General features: G+C 60.1%; 1 protein-coding gene across 8 annotated transcripts in view; it reads right to left on the bottom strand.

Moving 5' to 3' along the window:
• Window positions 1-1,329: 1,329 nt before the first annotated feature.
• CELF5 (CUGBP Elav-like family member 5) overlaps window positions 1,330-26,034 on the bottom strand; it is a 47,758-nt gene continuing 23,053 nt past the window's right edge. The window contains exons 3-13 of one of the 8 annotated variants that reach the window (XM_030298412.1): window positions 19,237-19,288; window positions 16,917-17,045; window positions 14,843-14,922; window positions 12,831-12,977; window positions 12,089-12,230; window positions 11,843-11,989; window positions 10,317-10,379; window positions 9,652-9,735; window positions 6,862-7,005; window positions 4,531-4,698; window positions 1,330-1,860 (exon numbers count right to left, since the gene is read on the bottom strand). In XM_030298412.1, coding sequence (XP_030154272.1) covers window positions 4,571-4,698; window positions 6,862-7,005; window positions 9,652-9,735; window positions 10,317-10,379; window positions 11,843-11,989; window positions 12,089-12,230; window positions 12,831-12,977; window positions 14,843-14,922; window positions 16,917-17,045; window positions 19,237-19,288 — 1,116 coding nt within the window. In that variant the 3' untranslated portion in view covers window positions 1,330-1,860; window positions 4,531-4,570. Of the gene's footprint in view, window positions 1,861-1,945; window positions 4,699-6,148; window positions 6,684-6,861; window positions 7,006-9,651; window positions 9,736-10,316; window positions 10,380-11,842; window positions 11,990-12,088; window positions 12,231-12,830; window positions 12,978-14,842; window positions 14,923-16,916; window positions 17,046-19,236; window positions 19,289-26,034 lie in introns of those variants that run through there. The other 7 variants (XM_030298408.1, XM_030298411.1, XM_030298400.1 and 4 more) reach the window with 7 other exon arrangements.

The following is a 26,034-nucleotide window of genomic DNA, read 5'->3' as shown; positions in this document are numbered from 1 at the left end:
ATTGCGGGATTTGTCTCTACCGCGCAACTGGCGCGGGCGAGGGTGCAGAGAAGGCGGAGCCCCGGGCCAGGCTGGCGGGGCCGCCTCGGAGACTGGCCTGGTGGCGCCTCAGAGACCTCGACACCCAGCGACCCAGCAGGTCCCCGCGCTGTACCCAAGGGGACTCAAGCAGGAGCTTCCCCTCACACGCGCGAGTATTCATAGCGGCACGATTCACGATGGCCAAGACGTGGCGACACCCCCAAGCCTCCGACGGACGAATGGCGACGCGCGTCCACCGCGCACGCGCACGTCCACAGATGAGCGTGTCCACTGCGCACGCGCGCGCCACTCAGCTGTGTCCACTGCGCACGCGCACGTCCCTCGGCCGCGAGCAAGAGCGAGGCGCCCACACCCGCCGCCCCACGGACGGTCCCTGAACACACGACGCTCAGGGAGAGAACCGGACACGAGAGGCCACACGGGGTGTGAGTCCACATTTGTGAAATGTCCACAACAGGCTCATCCACGGACGGGAAGGAGGCTCGTGGGAACCAGGGGCTTGCGGGGGGTGGTGACTGTTAATGGGGTTGCTTCCGCAGGTCAGAATGTCTTGGTATTAGAGGTCATGTCCGCACAACCTTGTGAATGTACTTAATGCCGGGTTGTAAACTTACTTTAAAGTAGGAAAAATGGTGGATTTTATGTTCCATACATTCTACTTCAATTTATTTTATTTTTTAAGTTTATTTAGTTATTTTGAGCGAGAGTGAGAAGGGGAGGGGCGGGCAGAGAGAGAGAGAGAGAGAGAGAAAGAGAGAAAGAATTCCAAGCAGTCTCGATGCTGCCAGTGCAGAGCCTGACGCGGGGCTTGATGAGATCACGACCTGGGTTGAAACCAAGAGTCGGGCGCTCAACCGACTGAGCCACCCAGGTGCCCCGATTTTACTTCTGTTTAAAGAAAATGCATATTGTGTAGCGTCTCTCTCCTCCGCTGGGCCACCTCCACGAGGGCAGAAACCAGGGCCACCGGGTCTCCGGTCTGCTACTGCGGCAGCCCTAGTGGCCAGGACAGGGATGGGCACACAGTAGGTGCTCAGTGTTTGCAGAATGAATGAGCGCGGGAACCCACGAACACAGGCACCTGATCTTCTGGAGGAGGAAAGGTTCCATTTCCTCAACTTCTGGAAGAATCAGATGGATTCTGCAGACCTCCCTTCTCGGAATATCTCCTCCCGCATCCCCTCACTTGAAACCTGGGCTTTTCTCTGGCCCCGGGGAAACTCGCTGGGGCCAGACGCACGCGGGCTTTTGTGGACGAGAGAGGGAAAATCAGGGAGGACCCGGTCCTTTAGCAAGTAAAACTTTTATTAAATAAACTTTCAGTTTCTCCAGACCAAAGAGAGGCGTTTGGACATTAAGATGATGGTTGCAGCTTCTCACCTGAAACACACCACAGTGCCAAGGACCTCTCCAGCCAGAAATGCAAACCCAGTCCACCCAAAGTTCCCTGTAAGTTCCTTTCTTGTCTTCCTTTTCTGTGTGTGTGTGTGTGTGTGTGTGTGTGTGGCGATTTGTCTCCAAAAGTCGGTTTGCAAGTTGAAACTTCATGAAATTACTCGTAGCAGAAATAAAGTACATCGTACAAATCACGTAGGTCTTCGATGTGGAGTATAAAAATGGTATTTACAGCCAGTAAACATGGACCAGAAGGACACAACGCCACTGCACGCCAGCACGCTCTCCCAAGCAGGCCTGGCCGGGGCTGGGCAGGTGCCAGGGACGCGGACGAGGCCCCCTCGTGGCCCCTGAGCACACGCTTGCACACGCAGACGCACAGGACACAGGCACGCTAGAGTGTCTCGGAACAATTATCAAACTCTGGAATATCGAAACAAGTTGGTCATAAGATTTTTTTTTTCTTTTCCTTTTTTTTTTTTTTTTTTGCTATGTGGTTTTTTTTTTCTTTTTTTTTTTTTTTTTTCTGGGTCAACACATTTTGGTAGAAACAAAAGGGAAGGCTGTTTTTTCTTTACAAATTTTTTTTTTTTCTTGAGCTTATGAAGTTCTCTGGTGCCTCATTTGGCAAGAGGCCCCACTGGACGTCCAACGAACTTGACTCTGTGCTTCAAGATGGGTTTTCGCGGTTTGAGTAGCTATACAGAGGCGCCCCACAAGACCTCCCTCCCCGCCCCAACTAGGAAACAAAAATCCACTGTTGTCTGATTTTTTTTCCCCATTTTTTTTTTTCTCTTTTCTTCTTTGTATCTTCTCAGAAAGACCAAAATTCAAAAAAAAAAAAATTATTTGTAGAGGTATCTCTGGTAAAGGGGTGCTGGGCCAGAGCGGGTTGGGTTTGTCCAACGCGCGTGGCGATCTTGGTCATGAGATCGTGAACTCCAGGCTGGTGATCCGAAGGCAGGGAGGGCGGCTGCCTGCCCTTGGGAGGGGGCGCGAGGGGCAGGGGGGCTCCCCCGACCCTGTCTGCCCCTGACGGAAAGCTAAGGGCTATTGGTCACATGAGTAAGGCTATGACGGGGGTGGGGGTGGGAGGCCGGGGGGGGGGTCTCTTCTTTGCCTATGTCGGGGAAGGCAGGGCCCTGGGGTGAGAGAGGGGGTAGGGGTTCCAGAAGCTGCAGCTAAGACCAGGGACACTCGAGCTGGCCGAGCCCAAGGGCCTGCGAGAACGTCGGTGGCAGGGGCCCAATGTCCTGGAGGTATATCGCGTTGGCTGATGATTCCCAGTGCTTCTCCGTGCCCTGGTCTGACATGACAGCGGGAGGTGGGGACACACTGGGCTGCCCGGTCATCCTCAGCCCTTCTTATGTCCCTGCTGAGTGACCGGGCCAGGGTCACCTTCTCTTGGATGGAAGGAAGTCGGAAAAGTTTGGTCCCATGATCTATACTCAAAAAATATATATACTGTCTATAGCTCTATATATATATGCATATATATATATATAGGAAAAGTTGTGATTTAATTTGGGGAAGCCACCAAGGGTGGGGGCAGTGAAGCCCTCGCCCCCAACTCAGGAGCCCCCCCTCCCCAGCTGGGGCGGACCACGAAGCCCCCTTCCCACTCCGTGTGGCCCGCAGTAGTGTTTCACATTAGGGAGCGGGCGGGGGGGCAAGGGGAGACGGGAGGGGGTGGGGCTGGTGTCCAAACTTGGTTGTAATTTACGGAAAAGTCCGGGGTCGGTTGGAAGCGGGAGGCCCTCCTGGGGTGGGAAGGCCCCTCACCTGGCGGAGAAGGGAGGGGCGTTAGGGTGCGGTGATGGGGGGCATGCAGGCCGACGACATCGCCCCCCGCCCGCCCCCTTGCCCTGGCCAGGCTGGGTTCCAGGAACCCAAGGGCCCCTGTCTGCTCAGAGAGAGTCCATTTCCAGGTTCAGAGGCCAGCGGTCCGCCTTGGAAAAGGACTGGCCACCGAGGCTGTTTCCTCATCTGGCAACCCCCGGGGGCAAACAGTTGCGTTTATTCTTCTCATCTTGTCTCCCCTGCTCCCTGCCACGAAGGCAGTTCTCCCCCAACCCCCGCCCCGTTTCTGGTCATTCACAGCTGTGTCCCCGAGCGCTGTCCCCAAACAGTGCCTAGCGCATAGTAGGTGCTCAGAAAGGATTTGCTGTCCCAGGGTGTTAAAGTGCATGGGTCGCCTGTTAGTTGTCTGATCCCGTGACCTTCGACTCTGCGGGTGCTGATTTGGCAGGGTCTGAAAAGCATGCGCAGCCCCTAACTGAGCATCTACTTCGCGCCAGACCCCAGGCGCGGCGCTTTGATGACGACGGCGCTCATGATTAAAAACAAAACAAAAACAAAATCAAAACAAATGATCAAGAGCTTTCCAGGTGGCGGGTCCTGGGCTCAGCTGGGAAAACACCGCGTCCCCGAGCGGATCCTCCCTGCTGCTTCTGGGGAGGCGACTTTCGTGAACCCATTTCACAGATGAGGCTCATCAAGGCTGTGGTCAGTTATGTTTCCCTACTGGCCCCTTAGGCTCACTGTTCATTCCCCCAAAGAAGGTGCTTAGTTGTTGATAAAGTTGTTCTCTCTGGTGGCAAAATACACTCTTGGGGATTTGTTGGGGGGGGGGGGTCTCTTTGGGGGGGGCATGCTGGTGAGCGGGGCAAACATTCCACTTTTTCGCCAGTTCACTGAACGCGGGTGACACCGAATGAGGAACTTGGACAGGGGCCCAGCTGGGAGAGTCACAGGACAGGACAGAAGCCCCTCCCTTGCAGCATGCCCCACCCCAGACCAAACCTGGCCTCTCAAGTGAACTTCTGTTCATCCTTCAAAACCTTCTGGAAGGATTCCCCAACCCCCTTCTACCCCGGTTCCACCCTCTGTCCCAGCCCTGATCAAAGGGGGGATTGGAGGGTGACTCTCTAGCTCTGTCCCCACCATCCCAACCTGGGGGCTCCTTGTGGTCTCCAGCGGCATCCCCCCTGGGGGGTGGGGGGTGGGGAGGGCATGGAGAACGAGGGGGTGTTTGGCCAAGACGGGGGGGTGGGGGGCGGGGGTGGGGGCGGGTGGGGCCGCCTGGCGGCTCACCTGGGCCAGGCCCGCAGCCTCCGGGCGGCTGTGGGCGCGGTCAGTAGGGGTGTCCCGGGTCTTTGGGCCGCTTCAGCTGCACTTTGAGTCTCTTCATGCCGATCTGAAAGCCGTTCATGGCCTGGATGGCGGTCTGCGCGCTGGCCGGGTTGTCAAAGCTCACGAAGCCTGTGGAGACCGGGGCGGAGCCGCGATGGTGGGCCACGTGGGCGTCCTCTGCTGGCTCCAGGGCGGCAGCCCAGGCTTCCCTGGGGTCCTGGGGGTGGGGCGGGGGGTGCGCTGGCAGGGGCAGATGGGGCGGGGGGGAGGGCTGGCCAGGCACGCACGGCAGCCCGGGCCTGGTCCTGTCCCCCTCTGCACTTGCTTCTGGGGATGGGACGCTTGCTCCTTACCTGGGGTCCGCTGTGCTGAGACTTCCCGACCAGCGGTGGGGGACAGGTGAGGCCGCATCCTCCCTCCCTCCCTGTCCTGAATGCTTGCCTCCATCTAGACCCCGGATGCTAACCGTGTGGCCCCTCCAAGACCACTATCCCTCTGGGGTCCTGACTGTGCATGGGACTCTCTCTCTCTCTCTGCAAATGTCCTGGGTCTCTCCTCTCTGTCCTTCTTTTCTCCCTCCCTCTGCCTTTTATCCCTCTTTCTCTATCTCTGTCTTTGTCTCTGACAGTCTGTCTACCCCTGTCTCCCCTGAGGCCATGAGAAACATTCCAGCCTGGGGTTCCTCAAACTTCCACCCCCCAGACCACCCTGCCCTACTCCTGGCCCCTCACCTCTTGGTCCTCGATGGTGTGGAGGCCACAGGGGCTGGGGGGCCCTCTGGGGCGAGGGTCTGCATGCACAAGCATTTGGAGGTGGGGGTCCCTGAGCTCCGTGTAGGAGGCCGGGTGGGAGGTCAGGCGGAGCTGGGGGGCAGGGCTGAGCAGTCTTGCTGAGGCCCATGGGGAGCCATGGGGGAATGAGGAGTTGGGGAGGGGTGCCATCTTATCTATCATCTCCCCTAACACCTGTCCCCCATCATACGGATGAGGAAACTAAGGCTCAGAGAAGGCGTAGGACCCCTCACTGTGGAAAGGGACTGAGTGCCCCCCCCCCATTTCCGTCTTCCTCCTGGAAGCAGGATGCAGAGGAGGGACCTGGGCACTGGCAGAGGGTCCTTCCTGGTGCGGCTGCTGGGCCACTCTGTGCCTCTCTTTCCTCCAAGGATATTGGGGCAAAGCTTCTTTTTTCTTTTTTGGAGATTTTTTATTTTTACATAATCTCTCCACCCGACGTGGGGCTTGAACTCACAACCCCGAGGTCAAGAGTCACAGGCTGGAGCTCCTCTGAGCCAGCCAGGCACCTCTGGGGGCAAGTCTTCTATTTTACGGTTGGACACGGAGTATACGCAGGAAGTGCTTAATAGGCAACAGTTAGCCTTTTGAATAACACAGGGTGGGATTAAGAGTCCCGAGTTTGGGGTCAAACAGACTGGTTCTAACTTAGGTTCTGTCTCTTTGCTGCTGTGTGAACTTGGCCAAGTTGCAGTGCCTCTCTGAGCCTTAATTTCCTGTGTCCGGGGACAAGGAAGTCCTCCCAAGGCCTTGCACGACGTCCCCTCCCTGCCCTCCCCTCCTCCCTCTCTTCCCCTTGCTCACTCTGCTCCAGTCACATGGGTGTCCCCCTCGCTGTTGCTCCAACATGCCAGACAGGTCCTGCCCCAGGGCCTTTGCATGTGCTGTTCCCTGGAACCCTCTGCCCCACATATCCCTTGGCTGGAAAATCTCCTCATTTGGGTCTCAGTTGAAACATCACCCCCTGCAGATCAGTTTCCATTTCCTTACTGATGGCGTTCTGCATTCCATCTATAGCCCCCTGGCCCATGTCCCGCTTTATTTCCAGCTCCTACCCAGAAACCTGTGCTTTTCAACGCCCTCATCGCTGACCACAGGCGGTTATTTAAATTTAGATTTAATTAAACATTCCGTTCTTTGGTTGAACTGCCACACTTAAGGTGGCTGGTAGCCATGTGTGGCTGAGGCTCGGGTGGCAGAGACGCGCAACATTCCCGCCGGTGGAGAATATTCTGTTGGACGGCGCAGCAGGACTGCGAGCTTTCGAGGGCAGGAGCTTTGTTGGTTTCCTTCACTGCCGTGTATCCGCACCCAGCACGGGGCCTGGCACACCGTAGGTGCTTCGTAAGTGCTCACTCTAATTCACAAATGTGATCCCTTTGCACCACACTTGTCTCCTGGCTGACTAGGCCCTCCCTGGCCCCTGTTCCTTGGCAAGCGGAGTGGGGGACGGGGCGGGCGGGGGCAGGGGCGGGGGGGGGTGCCTGCAACAGGGACTCACCAAAACATTTGCTCTGGTTGGTGGCCCGATCCATAAACACCTTGGAGGAGATGATATTGCCGAAGGGCAGGAACATCTGCGTCAGCTCCGTGTCTCCAAACTCCTGGGGGAGGTGGTAGATAAACAGGTTACAGCCTTCGGGACCTGCAGGTGGGGGAGAGAAAGACATAAAGCCCCCAAGGAGAGGAGGCGGACCCCCCCGGGGGAGGGGCGCGGGACCGGAGCCCACATCCGGCATCTCCAGCTGTTGGCGGACGGCGCCGTGACGTCAGGAGGGAGGGCGTGGCGATGGCGGGGAGGGGCGCGGCGTGTGCCTACGTTTGCCTGTCTCATCCCACGCTTGGGGCCTGCGAACCTCCGGTGGCCCTCAGGCCCCGGATAATTTACAAAATTGAGCCGGTCCCTCCCCCCAAACCTGAGACAAATCCCTCAATGCCGGACCCTGGATAATCCCCAAATCCCAGACAACCTGAACCCCCTGAAAGCCCCCTGAAACTCCAGACCGTTTACAACATGAGATGAATTGGGGGGGGGGGGCGGTATATGGACACCCTGTACTAGCTTTGCACTAATTCTGTAAATCTAAAACTGGTTTTAAAATAAAATGTTCATTTTTTTTTCCCCTACAGGTCCGATGATCACAGAATACAGTACGACAACCAATTCCTGGTCCCAAACCCCAAATATCTAGATGTTTTTCAAAACTTTGGCTAATCCTCCAAACCTTGAATCATCTTTGAAACTCAGACGACACAAAAGTAAAATCAAGTAAAAGAAAAAAAAGAAAATTCTCTAGTCCCCAGACCCACATATCCCGAGACCGCCAGGTAATTTAAAAGTGATATACTACACCACCCGGAAAGAATTTTTTAACGGCACAGCCACCTCTCCAAACCATCCCCTCTCCAAATAATCCCCAACGCATGACTCATGTAGAATCTGTAAATAATAATCCAATTAAAAAACCTTCATTGTCTGGAGCCACGAACATTCTCCAAACCTGCCCCTAATCCCAAACCAACAGATGCCCTTCCCCCACAGCCCCCACACACCAAGGGAGAATCCCCAAACCACCAGAATTCCCTTCACCCCGGAAATGAGCACTCCCCGCCCTGGCAAATGTTAAATCCCAGATGACACATTCACATCCAACCCTTCCTTCCTGATTAGGACCCGAGTTCTAATCATGCTTGTTTTTAAAATACAAGCGTGTTCCAACGTGATCATCGCGAACTGACGCGGGTGGCACGGTTTTGGCCGTAACACAAATTTCACGCTTGCTTGTGTGCTATCTCATGTCCACGACGCGGGAGGTGAATGCAGAAGCCGCACCCAGCTGAGTGGGACCTCGTGGGAAAACAGTGTGCACACCCCGCCGACACACAGGTGGCTCCAACACCTACCACTTTCTCGGGCCCCCAAGCGTGTTGCGAGCCACACGCATCCCCCTCTGGGGACCCGACTCCCCTTCTGACTTCAGACAAGCCTCTTTCTGTCACTTAACAGCACCTCACAGCTGCAGCCCTTCCTGTGTCCACGTCCACGCGGGAACGAACGTGAGGTCTTTTCCAAGAGAAAGTGCCACCTCTATTGTGTTTTTTTTTAAGCCCGCTAACATGCATACCGCTGTGCTATCGTTTCTCTTAGGGTTCTGTCTTTTGTTTTGTTGTGTCACGGACACAGCTTTTGAATGGTGCATCCTGACCCCATTCAAGCAGGAACCTTGTAGATTGTGTTGCGAGGGTCTGCATGCTGGGCAGACTCTCTAGAACCCGCGGCTTGACTGCATCTGAGCTAACGTTTACCTCCTCGGCCCAGGGTTGAGGGAAGCTGGAGAAGGGAGACACCCAGGTCCGAGCCATCAGACCTGAGACACCTGGGCCCTCTCTGAAGCTCCCACCGGCCCTCCCTGGGTGGGGGGGGGGGAGGTTATTGAAAGTCATATCGGAGCTGCAGGCAATGCCAGATCCTCCTGTCTGCTGTCTGTGACTTTGACCACAGAGCCCCCTGGAGATAGAAAATCTGGGAACGGGTAGCAGCTGCTGGGCAGAGCTGGGGACCCCTCAGCCTAGGCCTCACCTCCAAAGCTCAGCGCCTGGACCCTGGCAATGCCTCCCCGCCTTTCACAGGCCAAGGGCAAGGGAGAAATGGGGCAGGGCCTCAAAGAACTCAGTCTGCGGGCCTCCCCTGGCCATGGGAGCGTCTGGGGGCTTTTCTAGCTGGTCACCTCTCCCCCCCCCTCACTAGCTGCATGACAAGAGAAAGGGCCTTGGGGGTGTCAGGACGGGCCCCGTCTACTTCCCAGTAGCGCCTCTTGACGCGGATGGCTGCTCCCGCTGCAAGTGAGGAAACTGAGGCAGAGGGCAGCGAGGCGCTTTCCTTATGACGTCACAGTCAGAACTGGGTGCATCTTAACCCCGGTTGTCTGACTCCAGAATCCACCTCCTCCCTCCTTCCACTTTGCTGGGGAGGCCTCAGCTCACCCCAGATACCTCCTCACCACCGCCCCCCACCACCTCGAAACGAGTGTCCTTTCCAGAAATTCAGAGAACCATCCATCCCGTCTTGCAGAGGAAGGCTGGTGGGGGTGGGGTGGGAGGAGGGTCACCGCTAGTCCTAGGGGGTCGAAGCTAGCACGGTTCCCACATTCCAGAAGAGGAACCCGGGTCTGTCTGGCCCGCGGGCCGCACTCTTAGAAAGCCGCGGTTCCCTGAGGTCTCGGGGTCCTGGAGGTGGAGGGGGCGGTCAGAGGGCTGGGCTGGCGCCCGGGGGAGGTCGCGGCCCCCTCACCTTCTCGCTGCTGCTGCTGCAGGAGGGGCGGCGGCTGGGGGACGCTGTGCGCGATGGGCGTGATGGCCGCGGTGGGGTACATGGCTGCGGAGACCGGGAGCGAGACACAGGGCGGAGGCAGGTGTAAGGCCGGTGGGCGGGGCGGCTCGAGGCGGGCGGGGGCGGGGCCACGATGGGGTGGGGCCACAGTTGCCTTGGGAGCGGAGAGGGGCGTGCCCACGACGGGGGGGCGGGCCCAGGGAGGGGCCAGGGCACGGGGAAGAATGGGGCGGAGCCATGATTCGACGGCGTGGGGGCAAGGCCTCCTAGCGGGAGGGGGCGTGGCCACAGCCGAGGCCGGGCCTGAAGGAGGGGCCAAGGCCACCGAAGATCCGAGTGGGTGGGGCCAGAGCTTGACCGGCAGGGCCACGGCTGAGGGCGGGGCCCTGGCAGGACCCAAGAGGCGGGACCAGAAGCTGCAGGGGGCGGGGCCAAGACCTGGGATTGGGCCAGGGCCAGAAGTAGGAGGCGTGGCTAGGTGCAGGCGGGAAGGCCGAATGAGAGGGCGACCGCCGAGGGGCGGGGCCAGAGGCGGGGTGCGGCGAGGGGCGTGGCTAGGCCAGGCGGGGAAAGCCGGGGCCCAGGGGCGGGGCCACGCCCGGACCGGGCTGGACTGCCCTCCGTACCTGTGTACTGCTGGACTCCGGAGAAGGCAGGATGGAGGGTCTCGGCCACGGTCGGGCTCTGAGCTGCGGGGCAAACGGAGGGACTGAGTGGGACGGGGGCAGCAGAAGTCTTCCAATTACCCCCCGAAACTTCGGAGCCAAAAGGAGAGCAACATCCGCCCCAGCTTCACCTCCGCATTAACCTTTTACAGGTGTGGCCCCCATTTTACAGGTGGGAAAACTGAGGTTCAGCGAGGTGAAGCAACTGGCACGGGGCCACTCAGATAGATAATGGCGAAGTCGAACAGGACTCCAGAGAGGTTAACCATCACCCCCGTCTCTGTCCCCACCCCCAACCCTTTCCCTCTCTCGCACCCCCACATGTCACTCATCAGACACCCCTTGGATCCCTCATGTGGCTGTGACCACCCACCACCCAACTGCCCCAGGGCGGGGGCGGGGGGGATGGTGGAGGTAAGGGGAGGGGAGAAGTTGTCCAGACCACTAGAGCTGGTGCCTCCGGGGGGAAATTCAGCTAAAAGATTCTGCTCGAATGGAGAGAGGCTGCTAGAGGACGGGGTGGTGGTGGGGTGTGCCCCTAAAGGGGTCACACGCACCAATCCCTCTGTATTGATGGAGAAGTTTTGTATCTTGATTGTGGTGGTGGTTACCCAAATCTATACCTGTGATAAAATGGCACAGAATGCCCCCCCCCAACACACATACAACAAGCGAGTGCACGTACAAAGTGGCACCCTCTGAGTAAGATCTCCAACTCCTGTTGAGTTCATCGTACCCCACCAACGTCAGTTTCCTGGTTTCAACAATGTGCTGCGGTTATGTAAGATGTTAGCATGGTGGGCGGGGGGGGGGGGGGGGGGGGGGGGGGACTGGGTTGGAGGTTCCGGGACCTCTCTGTACTATTTTTGAAACTCCCTGTGAGCTCCAATCATTTCAAAGTAAAAATAAGTTCTCCTCAATGGTGGAAACACAGAGACTGCCAGATACTGGCAGATGCTTGCCTGGGGATTGTGGTCTAAGAAAGGGAAAGATGGGGCCCCTGCTTCAAGGCAGGGCCGAGCCTAGCTCAGGGCACGGTTAATACTGAATGAATGAATGAATGAATGAGGCTACTGACGTCTTCCTAAACAGCAATGATTAATAACTCAGATTGGTGGCGCTGCTGTTCTCAGTACAGGTGACACGTTCAGCATTTTATATACTGAGTTCACTGTCCGTGCAACCTCATGAGATGTCTGATGTTATCTGCCCCATCTCCCGGGTGAGCAAACTGAGGCCCAGAGACTCACAGAAACCATTTAGGGCCGCCAAACTGGAATCTGCACCCATAAATGCCTGGGTATAAAGTTCCCACGTTTACGCACCCGGCTACAGCCCCCTTCTCTGTGCCCACCGCTCACATCCGTCCAGCTGAGACCGCCTCTGTTTCCCAGGCACCAGGGGGCACAGGAACTCGCGCTTGTCCCGGAGATGCCTTCCCGGCCCCACCCCCTCTCCTCGGCCCCTGGGGGAACCACTCACGTTACCTGGGTAGGGCACGAGGCCATTGGCATACACGGTCTCTAGGGCAGGGTGCCCCCCAGGGAAGGGCACGACACCTGCGAAGCCATTGGTGATGGGAGCCACGAGCCCGGGCACGGCAGTGGAACCAAGCAGCGGGGGCGAGTGCAGTCCTGTGGGGCAGAGGAGCGCGATGGGGAGCCTGAGCCTGGCCCCGGCCCCGGCCCCGCCCTGCCCTGCCCACCATCCGCAGGCCCCTGGCGGACTCTCACCAGAGGCAGGGGCGATGGGTGTGGCAGGCAGCCCGTTAAGGCTGACGGCGCCGATCTGCTGGATGTGGCAGGGTGAGAAGGCCACGCCAGGGCTCAGGTAGCTGCCCGACGTGGACAGGACCGTTGTCTGCTGCTGCATGAGCTGGGGGTGGAGAGGGAGTCAGCGTGCACAGTCGGGGTGGCACCTGCCCTGAGGTCATGACGCCCCGGGGGAGGCCTGGCCCTCTGGTAACTGGCGGGGGTGGGGGAGCGGTCAGCCTGGCTATCGTGGCTCGGGCCTCAGTTAGGAATGGTGGGGCTCAGCCTGGGATCGAGGGTCGGTCTAGGATCAGCGTTCAGTCTTCAGGTCAGGGCTGAGTCAGGAATTTGGGCTTGGTCCGGGATCGGGGATCAGCCAACACTGAAGTCAGCCAGGGTCGGGTCTCAGTTGGGAGTCAGCCTGGATTTAGAGGCTCCTCCTGGAGCTAAGCATGAGGTTGTGTCAGTCCAGAGTTGGGGTTCTGCTTGGGCCTGGGGCTCGGTTCGTGGCTGGAGGGCTCGGCTGGGGCTGGGGCTCAGGAATCAGCCTGGATCTGGGGACTCGGCCGTGGCCGGGATGGGACCCCGCGTCAGACAGACTGGGCAAGAGACGGGACGAGGGGCAGAGAGGCAGCGGCCCTCGACAGAACGCAGAGAGAGAGAGACTGAGCTGAGCCCCCAGAGCGGCCTTGGGAGACAGAGTGCGTCCGCCGGGGTCACTCACGGCCTGGGCGTAGGCACTGTAGGGGCTGAAGGGCAGGGTGAGGGATGGCGTCAGGATGCCCAGCTGGCCCACCATCTGCTGCATGCGCCGGAGCGTCCGCTCCTTGTCCGTGTCGGCAAACTTGACCACCAGGCTGGAGGAGGCACCCTGCAGGAGCGGCGGCGGGCAGGGAGGGAAAGAAGGAGGGAGGTAGCCAGGACTCTGGGTTCCCGGAACCACGCCGGCTCAGGGCCTTGGCCGCGCGGCGTAGGTGCCGGGCGCTCTCGATCCCGCCCACGGGCCCGCCGCCGCAGGACACGCACGTCGCGGCGAGAACAGCTCAGAGCTCGGCGTCCCGGGTCTCGCACTTGACGGTGCGGCCGCCTGTGCGCACAGGTGGGGCCTCTGGGCCCGGGGGGTGGTGTCCGGGGCCCACGAGAGGACCCAGACTATCAGCCACGCTCTCAAAAGTGGAGAGGCCGACTGCTGGAGAGGAACGACGGGGACCTATAACTGACTCACACCTGAGAACAGGTGAGACACCGACCATCAGAGAGGTTGCCCCCTTTGATGGCGAGCTCACTCCCTGAGACACCTCCTCACCGGTCAGCTCCCTGCAGGAGAAAGCCTGAATGAATCCTGCCACTCTAGGGACTAAAACTGATGCCCAAGTACCCAGAGGGCAAGGGACCGGAAGCTCTGACACCGCCCTGCCCTTCACACCTAGTTTTTTGGGGTTTACTTATTTATTTTGAGAGAGAGAGACAGAGAGACTGAGTGGGGGAAGGGCAGAGAGAGGGGGACAGAGAATCCCAAGCAGCTCTGTGCTGACAGCACAGACATGGGGCTCGAACTCACGAACGCTGGGGTCACGACCTGAGCCGAAATCAAGAGTCGGATGCTTAACCGACTGAGCCCCCCAGGCGCCCCCCGCACACCCATTTTGAGACCAGCTGAGAGCAGAGTTGGTTCCGGAAGGCCTGTCATCCCCTGGCAGATTTGGACATTCACGTACAGTGATGGTGGCCCCCGGCGCCTGCTTCCTAGAGGGCAGGGCCACTCCCAGAGCCCGGCTGGTCCTCCCCGGCCCATCCCCACCCTGGCCCAGGGGACGTGTCCAAACGGCCTTCCCTCCCCTGTCAAAACTTTCCGTGGCTCTCATCGCCCTAAGAAGCCGTGCTCCTCAGCTTTGGACCGCAGCCCCTCCAGCCGCCCCCCTGCTTCTCCGCTGCCCCCCCATCCGTGTCCTCATCCCCCACGCCCCACACGTCCCCCTGCTGGCCTCGACAAAGCCAAACCACCTCTCGGGATCTCGCCCCTCCAGGACACCCTCTTGTACACCCACACGCGTACACACGCTCACACACACACACACGCACATACTCACACGCATACCCACACACGTGCACACAAATGCCACCCACGCAGACCTACACGCTCACACACACGCATACACTTGCCCTCACATATTCCTGCAGATGCACACATACGCCCCTGCCCCCCCCCCCGCGCCCCCCAGGCACACTCACACATACACACGCATGCACTCAATACACACACGTGCCCCCACCCACGGACGTACTGCACCATCGACTCGCACAAAAACACCCACTCGACACACTTACACGTGTGCCAGCACACACACTTATCCGCACATCTTCTCACACGCACACAGCTCACGTGCACGTTAACAATCACCCACTGCCAGGCACACACACACGCACTCACACCCACGGGCATGTGCGCACACCCACGTATTCTCTCCCTCGCACACACGTGAACAGGCACACACGCGCTAGTCCACGCGCAGCCCCACACTCACTCGCACGCTCGCGTCCTCGTACGCCCCGCGCGTGCGCAGTCACCCTCGTGTGCGTGCACCCGCCCACGGCGCCATCAGAGACGCGCTCCTCCTCCGTCTGTGCCTCGCTGCCGACCAGCCAGAGGCCGAGGACGGCTGGGACGGTCGCGAGCGTTTCCGTCCCTGTCCCCTCCCTCCTGCCCGCCCCGGGGCTCGGGACAGTCCTACTCACCGGCATGGTTTGGCTGCCGTGCAGCGCGTGGATGGCCGCTTGGGCCTCCGTGTGGGAGGAGAACTTCACAAAGGCACAGCCTGCCCCAAGAGAAGGAAGGAGAGTGCGTGAGGGCAACGGGGTCTTTCCGGGGGGGAGGGGGGCAGGGGCCGCAGGAGAGGGGACCGGGAGCCCTGGACGGCCAGTGTCAGACAGGCAGCCGGAAGGCCAGACAGTCAGAACAGAGAGACAAGCAGTCATGTGTCCAGACAGACAGCTGGACAATAAAGGATCAGGCAACGAGACGAGCACACAGCCAGCCACAGAGGTCGACATCAGCCAGTTGGCCGTCCATTCACTCAGAAAGCCAGGCAGCCACACAGCTATTTGTCACACGCACAGTCAGACGGATGTCGCGAAGGGGTGCACAGTCGGGGAGGCAGGCCCTGCCCGCTGGAACAAGGGAAGGGCACGGGCTTCGAGAACACCCGCCAGCCCCTGGCACCATGAGATCCAGAGCTGAAATCAGATATGCAGAGGGATGGTGACAAACCTTCAGACACAGGCACAGAGATACAGTCCTGTGGGTACAGTCAGGCACAGATACATTCAGACCCAGACAGATATGCCCATGTCACCAGAGTTAGAGAGATGGGGACCAGAAAGAAAGAAAGAAAGAAAGAAGAAAGAAAGAAAGAAAGAAAGAAAGAAAAAGAGAGGAAGAAAGAAAGACAAAGAAAGAGAAAGAAAGAAAAGAAAGAAAGAAAGAAAGAAAGAAGAAAGAAAGAAAGAAAGAAAGAAGAAAGAAAGAAAGAAAGGAAGGAAGGAAGAAAGAAACCAGACAGGGCAGACCCAGCTGGCTAGTCACACAGGACCAAATCAGAAATTGGGCAGACAGATAGCCAGGGACCACCAGACATAGGTAAATTCAGACACACAGTCATAGGAGAGACCACTAGACATAATTCCAGAGAGAGTACTATGGAAGAGCCAGGCAGGTGGGGTGAGACAATGGAATGTTCTGGAATTAGAGAGTGGCAATGGTTGCACAATTTTTTGAATATACTGAAAAGCACTTCACTGTACGTTTTAAAAAGGGGAGTTTTACAGTATATGGATATCAATTTTTTTAAAAAGAGAGAGAGCCAAGCAAATAGGGACCATGGGATACATTCAGTCCTAGAAGAGTAAAAGTTGCAAGAGCCAGAGACAGGCAGGCTGAGAGTTGGTGCCAGACAGATGGACCAAACGGGTAGAATCAGGTAGACAGACAAAACACCACCAGACTCATGAAAACCCAGACAGCAATAGTCATTTAGACACTCAGGCATAACGAGTCAGAGACTAAGAGAGGCAGGCGTCCATAGTCACATACAGCCACATGGGCAGACAGGGAAACATTGGAGACCATTAAAGTCTTTCCCGGATGGTACAGCCAGGATCAGGCCGACAGTCCACAGGAAACTGTCCCACAGAGCCAGGTGGACACAGGCAGCGTATCGGGACATGGCACACAGTTAGGACCCCGTGGGACGTGACAGTCCCGGCCACCCAGTCCGCGCCCCCAGCCGCCCTGCCCCACCGCCTTCAGGAGTCAGTCCCGGCCCATCAGGTACCTGTAGGCCCCACCCCCAGGAGCCAACCCCGCCCTCCCACGTGCCTGGCCCCGCCCCCAGGAGCCAGTCCCGCGTTCTCAAGTGTCCAGCTCCACCCCCGGGAACCAACCCCGCCCTGTCACGTGCTCCCCTCCACCCCCGCCCCCAGGAGCCAGTCCCGCCCCTCCACGTACCCGGCCCCGCCCCCGGAGCCAGTCCCGCCCCCTCAAGTGCCCAGCCCCACCTCCTCAAGTGCCCTGCCCCGCCCCCAGGAGCCGGTCCCGCCCTCTCACGTGCCTGGCCCCGCCCCCGGAGCCAACTCCGCCCTCCCACGTGTCCGGCCCCGCCCCCGGAGCCAGTCCCGCCCCCTCAAGTGCCCCGCCCCGCCCCCAGGAGCCAGTCCCGCCCCCTCAAGTGCCCAGCTCCGCCCCCAGGTGCTAGTCCCATCCCCACCTACGCGCCCAGCCTCGCCCCAGGGCCAGTCCCGGCTCGCCGGTCACCTTTGCTGCTGCCGTCAGGCCCGCGGAGCACGGTGCATTCGTCGATGACCCCAAAGGGCTGGAACAGCCGCAGCACGTCCTCTTCCGACTGCTGCTTGTTCAGCATCCCCACAAACAGCTTCCGGTCCCCTGTGGGCGGAGACACCCCCTCAGCCGAGTCCTGGCCTCCGGGAATTTCTCGGTCCCGCCGACCGAACGGAGGCCGCAGGGCCCGGGGGGAGCACCGCCGGCCCCTGCTCTGCCTGTGAGCGGGAGGACACAGGGTCTGTCCCCCCTCCCACGTGCGCTGCTCGGGCGCATCTTGGAGCCTTCGCTCACGCAGTGCGCCCCTCCCGGAACGTCCTCCCTTCGGTCCTCAGGGCCACCGCTCCCTGCTCCCACCCTCGGGCAAAGGTGCTCTCTCCCTCCTCGCCTTCAGAGCACCCACACACAGTGCTGGCGTGAGAACTGCCTGGCCTGGGCCCCTGTCTGTCTGTCTGTCTGCCACCTAGATTTCCCCGTCGGGGGTGAGCGCCGCTGGCTCCTGCATCCCCAAAAGGAGCCGGGCAGGTGCCTGCCGAATGAGTGAGGGCATGTGTGCGCCCAGGACCGGGTGCCTGGAAGCCTGGAGCCCCCGTCTGGTGGGGTTGGGGTGGGTGCCTGGCTGCAGGCCTGGCTGGGCCGGCGTCTGCCGTATGGGGCACCAGAGTCCTTCCTGCTCCCTCCGGTAACCGCGCTGCCCCCCTGTAATCAGGAACGTGGCAGCTCCGTCTCCCAGGGATGCCGAGCTGGGTTACTATGGAAACCTGTTCTCTGGCAGCTGTCACTCATGAGGGTGGGAGGGAAGGAGGGACAGACGCGGAGAGACTGAGAGTCAGGGAAAGAAACAGGTGAGAGAGAGAGAGAGAGAGAGAGAGAGAGAGAGACTGAGAGAGACAGTAAGAGACAAAGCGAGACACAGAGAGAGGAGTACGGAGAGAACCAGAGAGACAGAAGGAGAGAAAAAGATAAGGAGAGAGAAACAGGTATGGAGAGGGAGAGAGGGTGAAACAGAGAGAGGAAGAAGGAGGAGAAGAAGAAGGGAGAGGAAGGGGAGGGGGAAGGGGAGGAGGAAAAGGAGGGGAAGGAAGAAGTGAAAGAGGAGGGGGGGAAGAGGAGGGGGTAGGGAAAGGGGGAGGAGGGGAAGGAGGAGAAGGAGGTAGAGAAGGAGGAGGAAAGGGAGGAGGAGGAGGAGAGGAGAAGGATGGGGAGGGGAGGAGGGGGAGGAGGGGAGGAGGAGGGAAGGAGGGGGGAGGGAAAGGGGGAGGAGGGGAAGGAGGAGAAGGAGGTGGAGAAGGAGGAGGCAGGGGAGGAGGAGGAAGGGGAGGAGGGGGAGGGGAGGAGGGGGAGGGGAGGAAGAGGAGGAGAGGAGGGGGAGGAGGAGGGGGAGGAAGTGAAAAAGGAGGAGGGGGAGAAGGAGGAGGAGGGGGAGGAGGGGGAGGAGGGGGGAGGAGGAGGGGAAGAATTACTAAAAGAGTGAGAGAGAAGGGGAGAGATGGAGAAACACAGACCCCCTCTCCGACCCCTGCCCTACACTCGCAGCCAGCTTGGAGAGTGTGAAAACAGGCCCCAACCCAGATGGGCTGTCCCAGGCTCCTACACGCACACAGGAGTCCTAACAGCCCTGCCCCGCACGCCACCCAGTCCGCCTGAGATGGGGGGGGGGGCGGGGAGGAAACTCTCCAAGAATGACTAGCCCCGATGCCACTGGGGACAGCCGAGCACGCCCCCGTGGGCAGGTCCCCAACACGGTCCAGACCTGCAGCCGGAGAACCCGCTCGCCCAGCCTCGAAGGTCAAGCACACACGCTCGAACACGCACGCCCATGCACAGACGCGCGCACCGGCAGGCAGGCACCCCCACCACAGGAGCCGCAGAAATGCGCGTGCCCATGTGCACGTGCTCACGCACATCTGTCCACAGGCGTGCCAAGGCATGCGTGCTCACACGCACACGCCCACGCACAGAAAAAGCGATTCCCCTCAGGGACCCCTTCAGGGATCCCATCCCCTCTGCGTCAGAAGACCCCCATTTTTGCACCCTAGGGGAGGGGTGTATTTCAAGCTCTAGGGGCCAGCGGCGGGACCCAGCCAGACCCCCTACTCCTGACTCCTGGGCTTGGAAGAGAGGACAGAGCCCCCCTGCTCTCCTGCCCCTACCCTAGCTAGGGGACTCTGCCTCTCCCACCACCATTAGGCGTGTGAGCGGAGAGGTGACGGCTACATCCTCCTGATCAGAGATTCCCCTCCTTCCCCGGCTCCTCCGCCGACCCCCGGCCTGGTGGCCACGGACAGATGACAACTACCTCCGCGGCTTTCACTGTCCGCAGGCTTCACCTGGATCGGCCGCGCCATCTGTGGAGAGAGGGGGGAGGAGGAGGTCAAGGCTGGCAGCGCGGCGTGGCGGGGGGAGGCTACGTCCGAGCCCCGCCGGGCACCCTGCCCCCCTCCCCGGGCTCAGCACCCCACCAGCTTCCAGCAGCAAACCAGCCAAACTCAACGGGCACACAGTCCCAGGTACAGGGCTTCACTCATGCTGCCTGGAAAACTCCTACTTTACCTTCAAAACCCAGTAACAATATTTCTTGCTGCAGGAAGCCTCCTTGCCTTCCCAAGTGCTGTATGCTCCTTGGAAAGACGCCCAACTCCTCTGGTCCTGTGTGTGATGTGACCTTGCAGTTTCTCTCATCAAAGACTGGAGTCTGTTTCCCCACCCTCTGCATCTGGACCTGGCCTTGTGACTTGCTCTGGCGAGTGGAGTGTGGTGGCGGGGAAGGGGGGGGAGTTCCAAGCCCCGGCCTCGAGAGACTTCGCAGCTTCCTCTTTTGGGGCCCGCACACCGCCAGCTGGACAGGCCGAGGCAGGACAGGAGGACGGGAGACCCCGGCTCGCCCCGCAAGCCCTGACTGACTGCCACGGCACGAGTGACCCTGGAGCGGCCAGCAGAAGAACCGCCCAGCTGAGCCCCGTCTGTGCTCGCCGACCCGTGGAATCATGACCAAGTAAGAGGGTTGGGTTGGTTTGTTACTGAGCACCAGCTGACTGACACCAAGGCAACTCCTTTCAGCCAGCTCTCTGAGCCTTGGGTGGGAGGACTGTCGTGCCTGAGTGGGCCAGCTTTCAATGTGGACTCGGTGTTCTGGACCCTCCTGTCCTCCACCTCCAGCACCGAAAATGATGTTCGATGGAAGAAATCCTCCTGTAATCCCCACCCCCAAACTCACCCAGCCATGGGGAGGAGCTAATGTGGATGTCTGAGAACCAACTCAAGGGATGTGGGAACCGGGTGACATTTGCTTCTCCACTGGTCTGAGAATGGGATCCTCCTCCAAGCCTCGTGCTTCTGGCGAACTCTTACTCATCCTTCAAAACCCCGCTCAAAAGCCCCACGCAGGCAACCCTTCCTCCCTCTGCTTCGGGGCAGCGAGTGCCTGGGTCTTGGGTTCTCGCGGCAGCAGGGAGAACCAGAGAAGCTTGCCGAACTGAACGGACCAGGGGGAGGCGGCCAACACACAACAGCATAGAAGGGCACCGGGCCTGGGGTTGGAACACGTGCCCGTCCCAGACCCCCTCCAAGGTCAGACAGTCCCCATGGCCATTCGGAGAAGGTGCTTGGGGGACGTCAGCCCTCTGGTCACTGTGCAGCTGCCCAGCGAGCTGCAGCTTTCCCCAGGTTTTACAGATGTCAAAACCGAGGCCGGGAGAGGTTGTCTGTCCAAGGTCATGGTGGGTGAGTGAAGGCACTAAGCCTCCCTAGACTTCAACTCTAAGGATCTTTCTACCCAGTCCCGTGAGTAGAGACCCCTCTCCAACTGTGAACCCCCAGATCTCCTTCCCCTTCTCTTAGACCCCGAACTGCCCCCACCCCCAGTCTGAGTCCCCTCCCTCACCCTGCACCCTCTTTCCCTGCGCCCCCTCCCCCTCTCCAGCTTCCCTACCCTCTCTGAGCCCCTCCCCGTTCTGCGCGCATATGGGCGGCCTCGATTTGAACTCAGCCTTGGGAGCCCCAGAAGCAGAGAGGCCTTCCAGTGTCCCCAGTTCCTGTCACCCACGCAGCCACATCCTCAGAGGGACCCTGACCACCTGGGAAAGGCTCTCCCTCCCCCCACCATGTCCACACACACACACACACACACACACACACACACTGGGCCCTCTCCACCTGGGGACCACACCCAGCTAGCTGGAGGCGGGAGGGGAGATTTTGTTCAACCAGATGGGACCAGGTTCTGGGCTGCGGGCAGACTGAGGTTGTGAAGGGAGGTGGGGGGACAGGGGGCACCCGAGCTCCAGCCTCCTGTTGGCCCCCACCCCTCCCACCCCGCCTCCGCTGGCCCTCACCTCCCCCCCCCCCTGCCGCCCAGCACCTTGGGCAGATGAGGATGGGGTTGCCATGGCAACGCTGATTCACCACACGGAAGCTGGCAATTGTTGTTGCCATGGAAACCGCCTCTTAGGGGCGAGCCCAGCTCCTGCCTTGCACAAAAGAGATATTTAAATATAATCTTCTGGAGATGGATGCGCCGAGGGAGGGAGCGAGGTGGGGGGGCCACGGGGAGGGAACCTGTGCCCATCCCCGCACCCTCCACCCCCGCCCCACTCTCGTGGCCTGGATACCTGCGCCCCATCTCCCCCCCCCCACCCCCCACCCCAGCCCGGTTGCGGAGCCTGGGACCTTCCGCCTCCTGGGAGGCCCCTTCCCCCTCCTGGGTCAGCTCGGCGCGGGGCAGCCGCGGGGGTCTGGGTCTGGTCCCGAGAAGCCAGGCGGGCAGTCAGTCCCCTCCTCCCCGGTCCCCCACTCGAAGGCCGAGGCTCCGAGGCCTGGCCGTCCGCACCCCGCGGCCCGCCTTACCCACCGGCCTGGAGACGCGCGCCAGGCTGGCCTCGTGCCGCCGCCCGCCCGGCCCCGGGCGCACAGGCGCGCACACGCCGCACGCACGCACCGGCCCCGCGCCTCGCTCCCCGCGCCCGACGCCCGGCGGGCGCTGACGATCCGCCCGCCAGAGGCCGGGCCCTGCCGGCGTTGCCCGCCCGAGCCGGGAGGAGGCGTGCGGGGGGGGGGGGGTTGGGGGGGGGAGCTGGGTCTCCCCACACCCCTCCTGTCGCCCCTGCCCGCCCATCTGGCTCTGCCCACCTCCTTCCGGCTCCCTCTCTCCATCTGTCCCACCGAGGTCTCCGCCTAGTGCCCTCCCTCCCTCCTACACCTTCTCTGGCTCCCCATGGCTGCGTCCCTTCCCTCCCCCCTCTCGTCCCCCTTTCATTTATTCCACGACATTCCCAGCGTGCCCCATGCCGAGTCAGTCTGCAACCCCAGGGAGAACCCCAGGAATCTGGCCCAAGGGGGGACACAGGCAGACGCGGGCACTCCCAGCCAGAGCTAGGGATCGACGGCTCCCGGAGACCCCAGAGCTCAGAGCAGTGAAGAGCCCAAGGCTACCAGGGCCGCACTGGAGGTAGAATAGTGCAGTGGGTTTTGAAGTATGAGTAAGAGTTTTGGGGGGGAGACAGTTTCTCATGCCGGAGGAATACCTACACCCCCTGACTCATTCAATCTCCAAACAACTTTATGAGACGGAAACGTTCGCGTTTTACAGATGGGCAAATCAGAAAGGGAGAGGAGAACGTCAGAAGCAGAGTCCGGGTCTCCTGATGGTTTCCTCAAGGTCCTCTTAGGATCCAGCCAACCCTTCAGCCAAGGGTCCTGTGGGCCGGGGCTCTGGGGGGCGTCTGTGTCTCTGGGGGCGGGGGGGGGCATACATCATGTAGCTGAGGTCCAGTCCTTGCTCTGCCCCCAGCTTTTGCTGGGTGACTTCAACCAAGTCATACGTCGTTGAGAAACCGGGGTCCCTGTGTCTGACCTGTGTGTGTTACAGATGGGGAAACTGAGTCCACGGGGGGAGGGACTGCAGGAGGCGCCTCTGGTAGTCGGGCTGGGGCCCCGAAGACGGTCCTTTAGAAGACGTGGGGGCCCGGGAGAGGCCCCAACCAGGTTGTTTCTGGGTAGTATGGAGGAGAAGAAAGCAAGGTGGGGCCCAAGCCACCATTACAGCCCCCCCTTCTCCCGCGGGGGCCCCCGCCAGCCTCTGTCAAACACCCAGAGCAAGCCTCTCTCCTGCTCTAGGCGCTGCTGTGGCTCCCTACTGCCCCGGGAGTCGCATCCTGGCATTCCTCCTCTGCCTTCCTCCCATGCCGCCGGGACATCACTGCAACTCACCCCCCCCACACACACACACCCCATCCTCAGTGCGAACAGGCCCCTCTGAGGCCACCTCTCCCTGAAGGCCACCTCTCCAAGTGCATCTGCTTCAATGCTTTGTCCAGGCATCACCTTGATTGTGGCACATGCCCCAACACACACACATTGTCCCTCTTGGGTGACTTCCTAGGGGCAGGGGCCGAGGGGCTGTGCGCCCCTTCCCCACCAGAGGCCCGGCCCGGGGTCCCCAAATGGCAAGTGAAATGAAATGAGACAAAACCTACGGCCTCCAGACTCCGCAGAAAGTGAAACCCGGTCCCTGTCCCCGTGGGCAAAGAGCAAGCTGGACCCGTGCTGGGCCCAGCACCCCGTGCGGGGAGTAAGTCAAGAGCTTGTGACCAGCTGTGTCTACGCTTCAGGGGGAGAAGCCGGGCTTGGGAAGACGAGACTGGCCCAGAGTCCTGCAGGCTTGACTTGCCTGCGACAGTTCGTTCATTCGTTCGTTCGTTCGTTCATTCGTTCATTCGTTCATCGCGGATGTGCCAGGCTCCTGTTGCCAGGCTCAGCAGCCGGCAGGTGTCACGCCCAGGGCCCTCAGAACACTTCTGCAGTCCCATCCACAAATGAGGAAACTGAGGCCTGGGAAGGTCAAGCCACCGTGGGGCCCCTTGCGCCTTCTCAGGTTCGGCTTGGCTCTGAGCCAAGTCGTGGGATGTGGGAGGGGGTCTTGCGGGGGGGGGGGTCACCTCAGAAACCCCTGTGTGCATAGAAGGGGTGTCAGGAGGGGTCCGTCGGGGGGATCCGCGGCCAGACGGACAAACCTATCCCTTTCCAGGGTGCACACAAGAACAGGGGGGCAGCCGGCAGAACTGGGGTGTCCTCCGCCCCTCGGGACCTTCACGAAGAAAGGACGGGTGGTGTCGTCTCTGATGGCGCGGCCCCCGAGAGACCCAGCTGGACCCGCCGTCCCCACGGCCCCCCGTTCCAGGTCCAGGAGCCCCATCCTGGGGTCGGACGGCCCAGCGGAGAACATCAGCTCGACCTGCGGCATCTGCCCAGCGTGGACTCCCGGGTCCTGCGGTCCGTTCCGGGTCCTATTCTGGGCTTCTGTGATTAATTTAGGATCCTACTCCAGAATGCTGAGATTTGATTAAACCGCGTCCCCCACGGACACCGCTGTCACACGCGACACGGGAACCGGTCTGCTGCAGAAGCGGCAGCGTGGCGGGGGGGGGGAGCACAGAGCCAGCGCAGGACCCGGCGCCCCCCCCCCACCCTCCCCGTCACTCTTCCTGCAACCCGCGGACGAGGCGTCGGCTCTGGCTCTGAAAGGCTGCCGGTACCGCTGCCCCGGGGGGGAGGAGGTTCGCCCGCGAGTCAACCCCCTTCGTGGCTTGGCGGGGGGGTGTCGGCCACGGAGGCCGCAGGCCTAGGTCCTCGGGGGTCCGAACTCCCGAGTCGGCGCCCAAAGGAGACGCGGCACGTGTCCATCAGAGACAAAGCACGGCAGGGTCTCTCTGGAAGGTAGAGATCTCTCCCGTCGGTAACGGCCCACCCGCAGGACAGTGGCAAGTTGTGTGGGCCCGCTGTGGAATACTACACGGCCACGAAAAAGCACCAGCCACCGAGAGACCTGGTGCCGACAGGGGACACTGGGTCTCAGCAGCCGCACAGTCAGTGACAGAAAAAAACGCAGGGGGTAAAGACTACATATGATATGATTCCAGTCGCTTTAGGTAAAGAGCAAAATGGGAAAAGGTTACCCGGTCTTCTAGAGATATATTTATAAGCACAAAGGACGTGAGGAAAAACAGGGGTCGGTTACCGTGAAAGTCAGGATGGTGACTCCTCCAACAGGAAGACGGGGGCTCAGGCGTGGGGACGTGACAGGCATGGTTTCTGGGGACTGCTAGAGATCCTCCCTCCCGCCCCCAACCACAAGCCCGTATCAAAAAGAGACCCCCAGACTCCACAATCTAGACATACGATGACATTGCATCATGTTCCTGGGTCTAGAACATTCCACATCTGTGCTATCCAAAACAGTGTCTGACTCCTAATCTAGGATACTCTAAGTCTGAGCGCTCCAATACAGGAGGTGACCCCCAGTCTAGAACATTCTACATCTGCTGCTTAACACAGTAGTTATCCCCTGACCTAGAACATTCTAGGGGCACCTGGGCGGCTCAGTTGGTTGAGCGTCCAATCATGATCAGCTCGGGTCATGATCTCACAGTTTGTGGGTCCGAGCCCCGCGTCGGGCTCTGTGCTGACAGCTGGGAGCCTGGAGCCTGCTTCGGCTTCTGTGTCGACTTCTCTCTCTCCGCCCCTCCCTTGTTGTGCTCGCTCTTTCTCCCAAAAATAAATAAATAAATGGTTTTTAAAAAGAACATTCTAGACTTGAGCTGCCCAATGTGGTAGCCACTAGCCACGTGTAGTGGTTTAAGTTTAAAACATTTTTTAACGTTTATTTATTTTTGAGAGAGAGAGAGAGAGAGAGAGAGAGAGAGTGAGTGGGGGAGGGGCAGAGGGAGAGGGAGACTCAGAATCCGAAGCAGGTTCCAGGCTGTGAGCTGTCAGCACGGAGCCCGACGCGGGGCTCGAACTCACGGACCTTGAGATCACGACCTGAGCTGAAGTCGGACGCTTAACTGACTGAGCCACCCAGGCGCCCCCCAAGTTTATTTATTTTTAATTGGGGGGGGGGAGAGGGTCAGAGAGGGAGAGAGAGAATCCCAAGCAGACCCCATGCTCAGTGGGGAGCCCAGTGCGGGGCTTGAACCCACGAACTGTGAGATCATGACCTGAGCCCAAATCAAGAGTCAGACACTGAACTGACTGAGCCACCCAGACGCCCCCTCCTGGAAACATTTAAATGTTAAATGTGGCTCGCGTTCTAGATCGA

Source organism: Lynx canadensis, chromosome A2, assembly GCF_007474595.2.
Source record: "Lynx canadensis isolate LIC74 chromosome A2, mLynCan4.pri.v2, whole genome shotgun sequence".
NCBI lineage: Eukaryota > Metazoa > Chordata > Mammalia > Carnivora > Felidae > Lynx > Lynx canadensis.
This window is presented reverse-complemented; position numbering and strand designations above follow the sequence as displayed.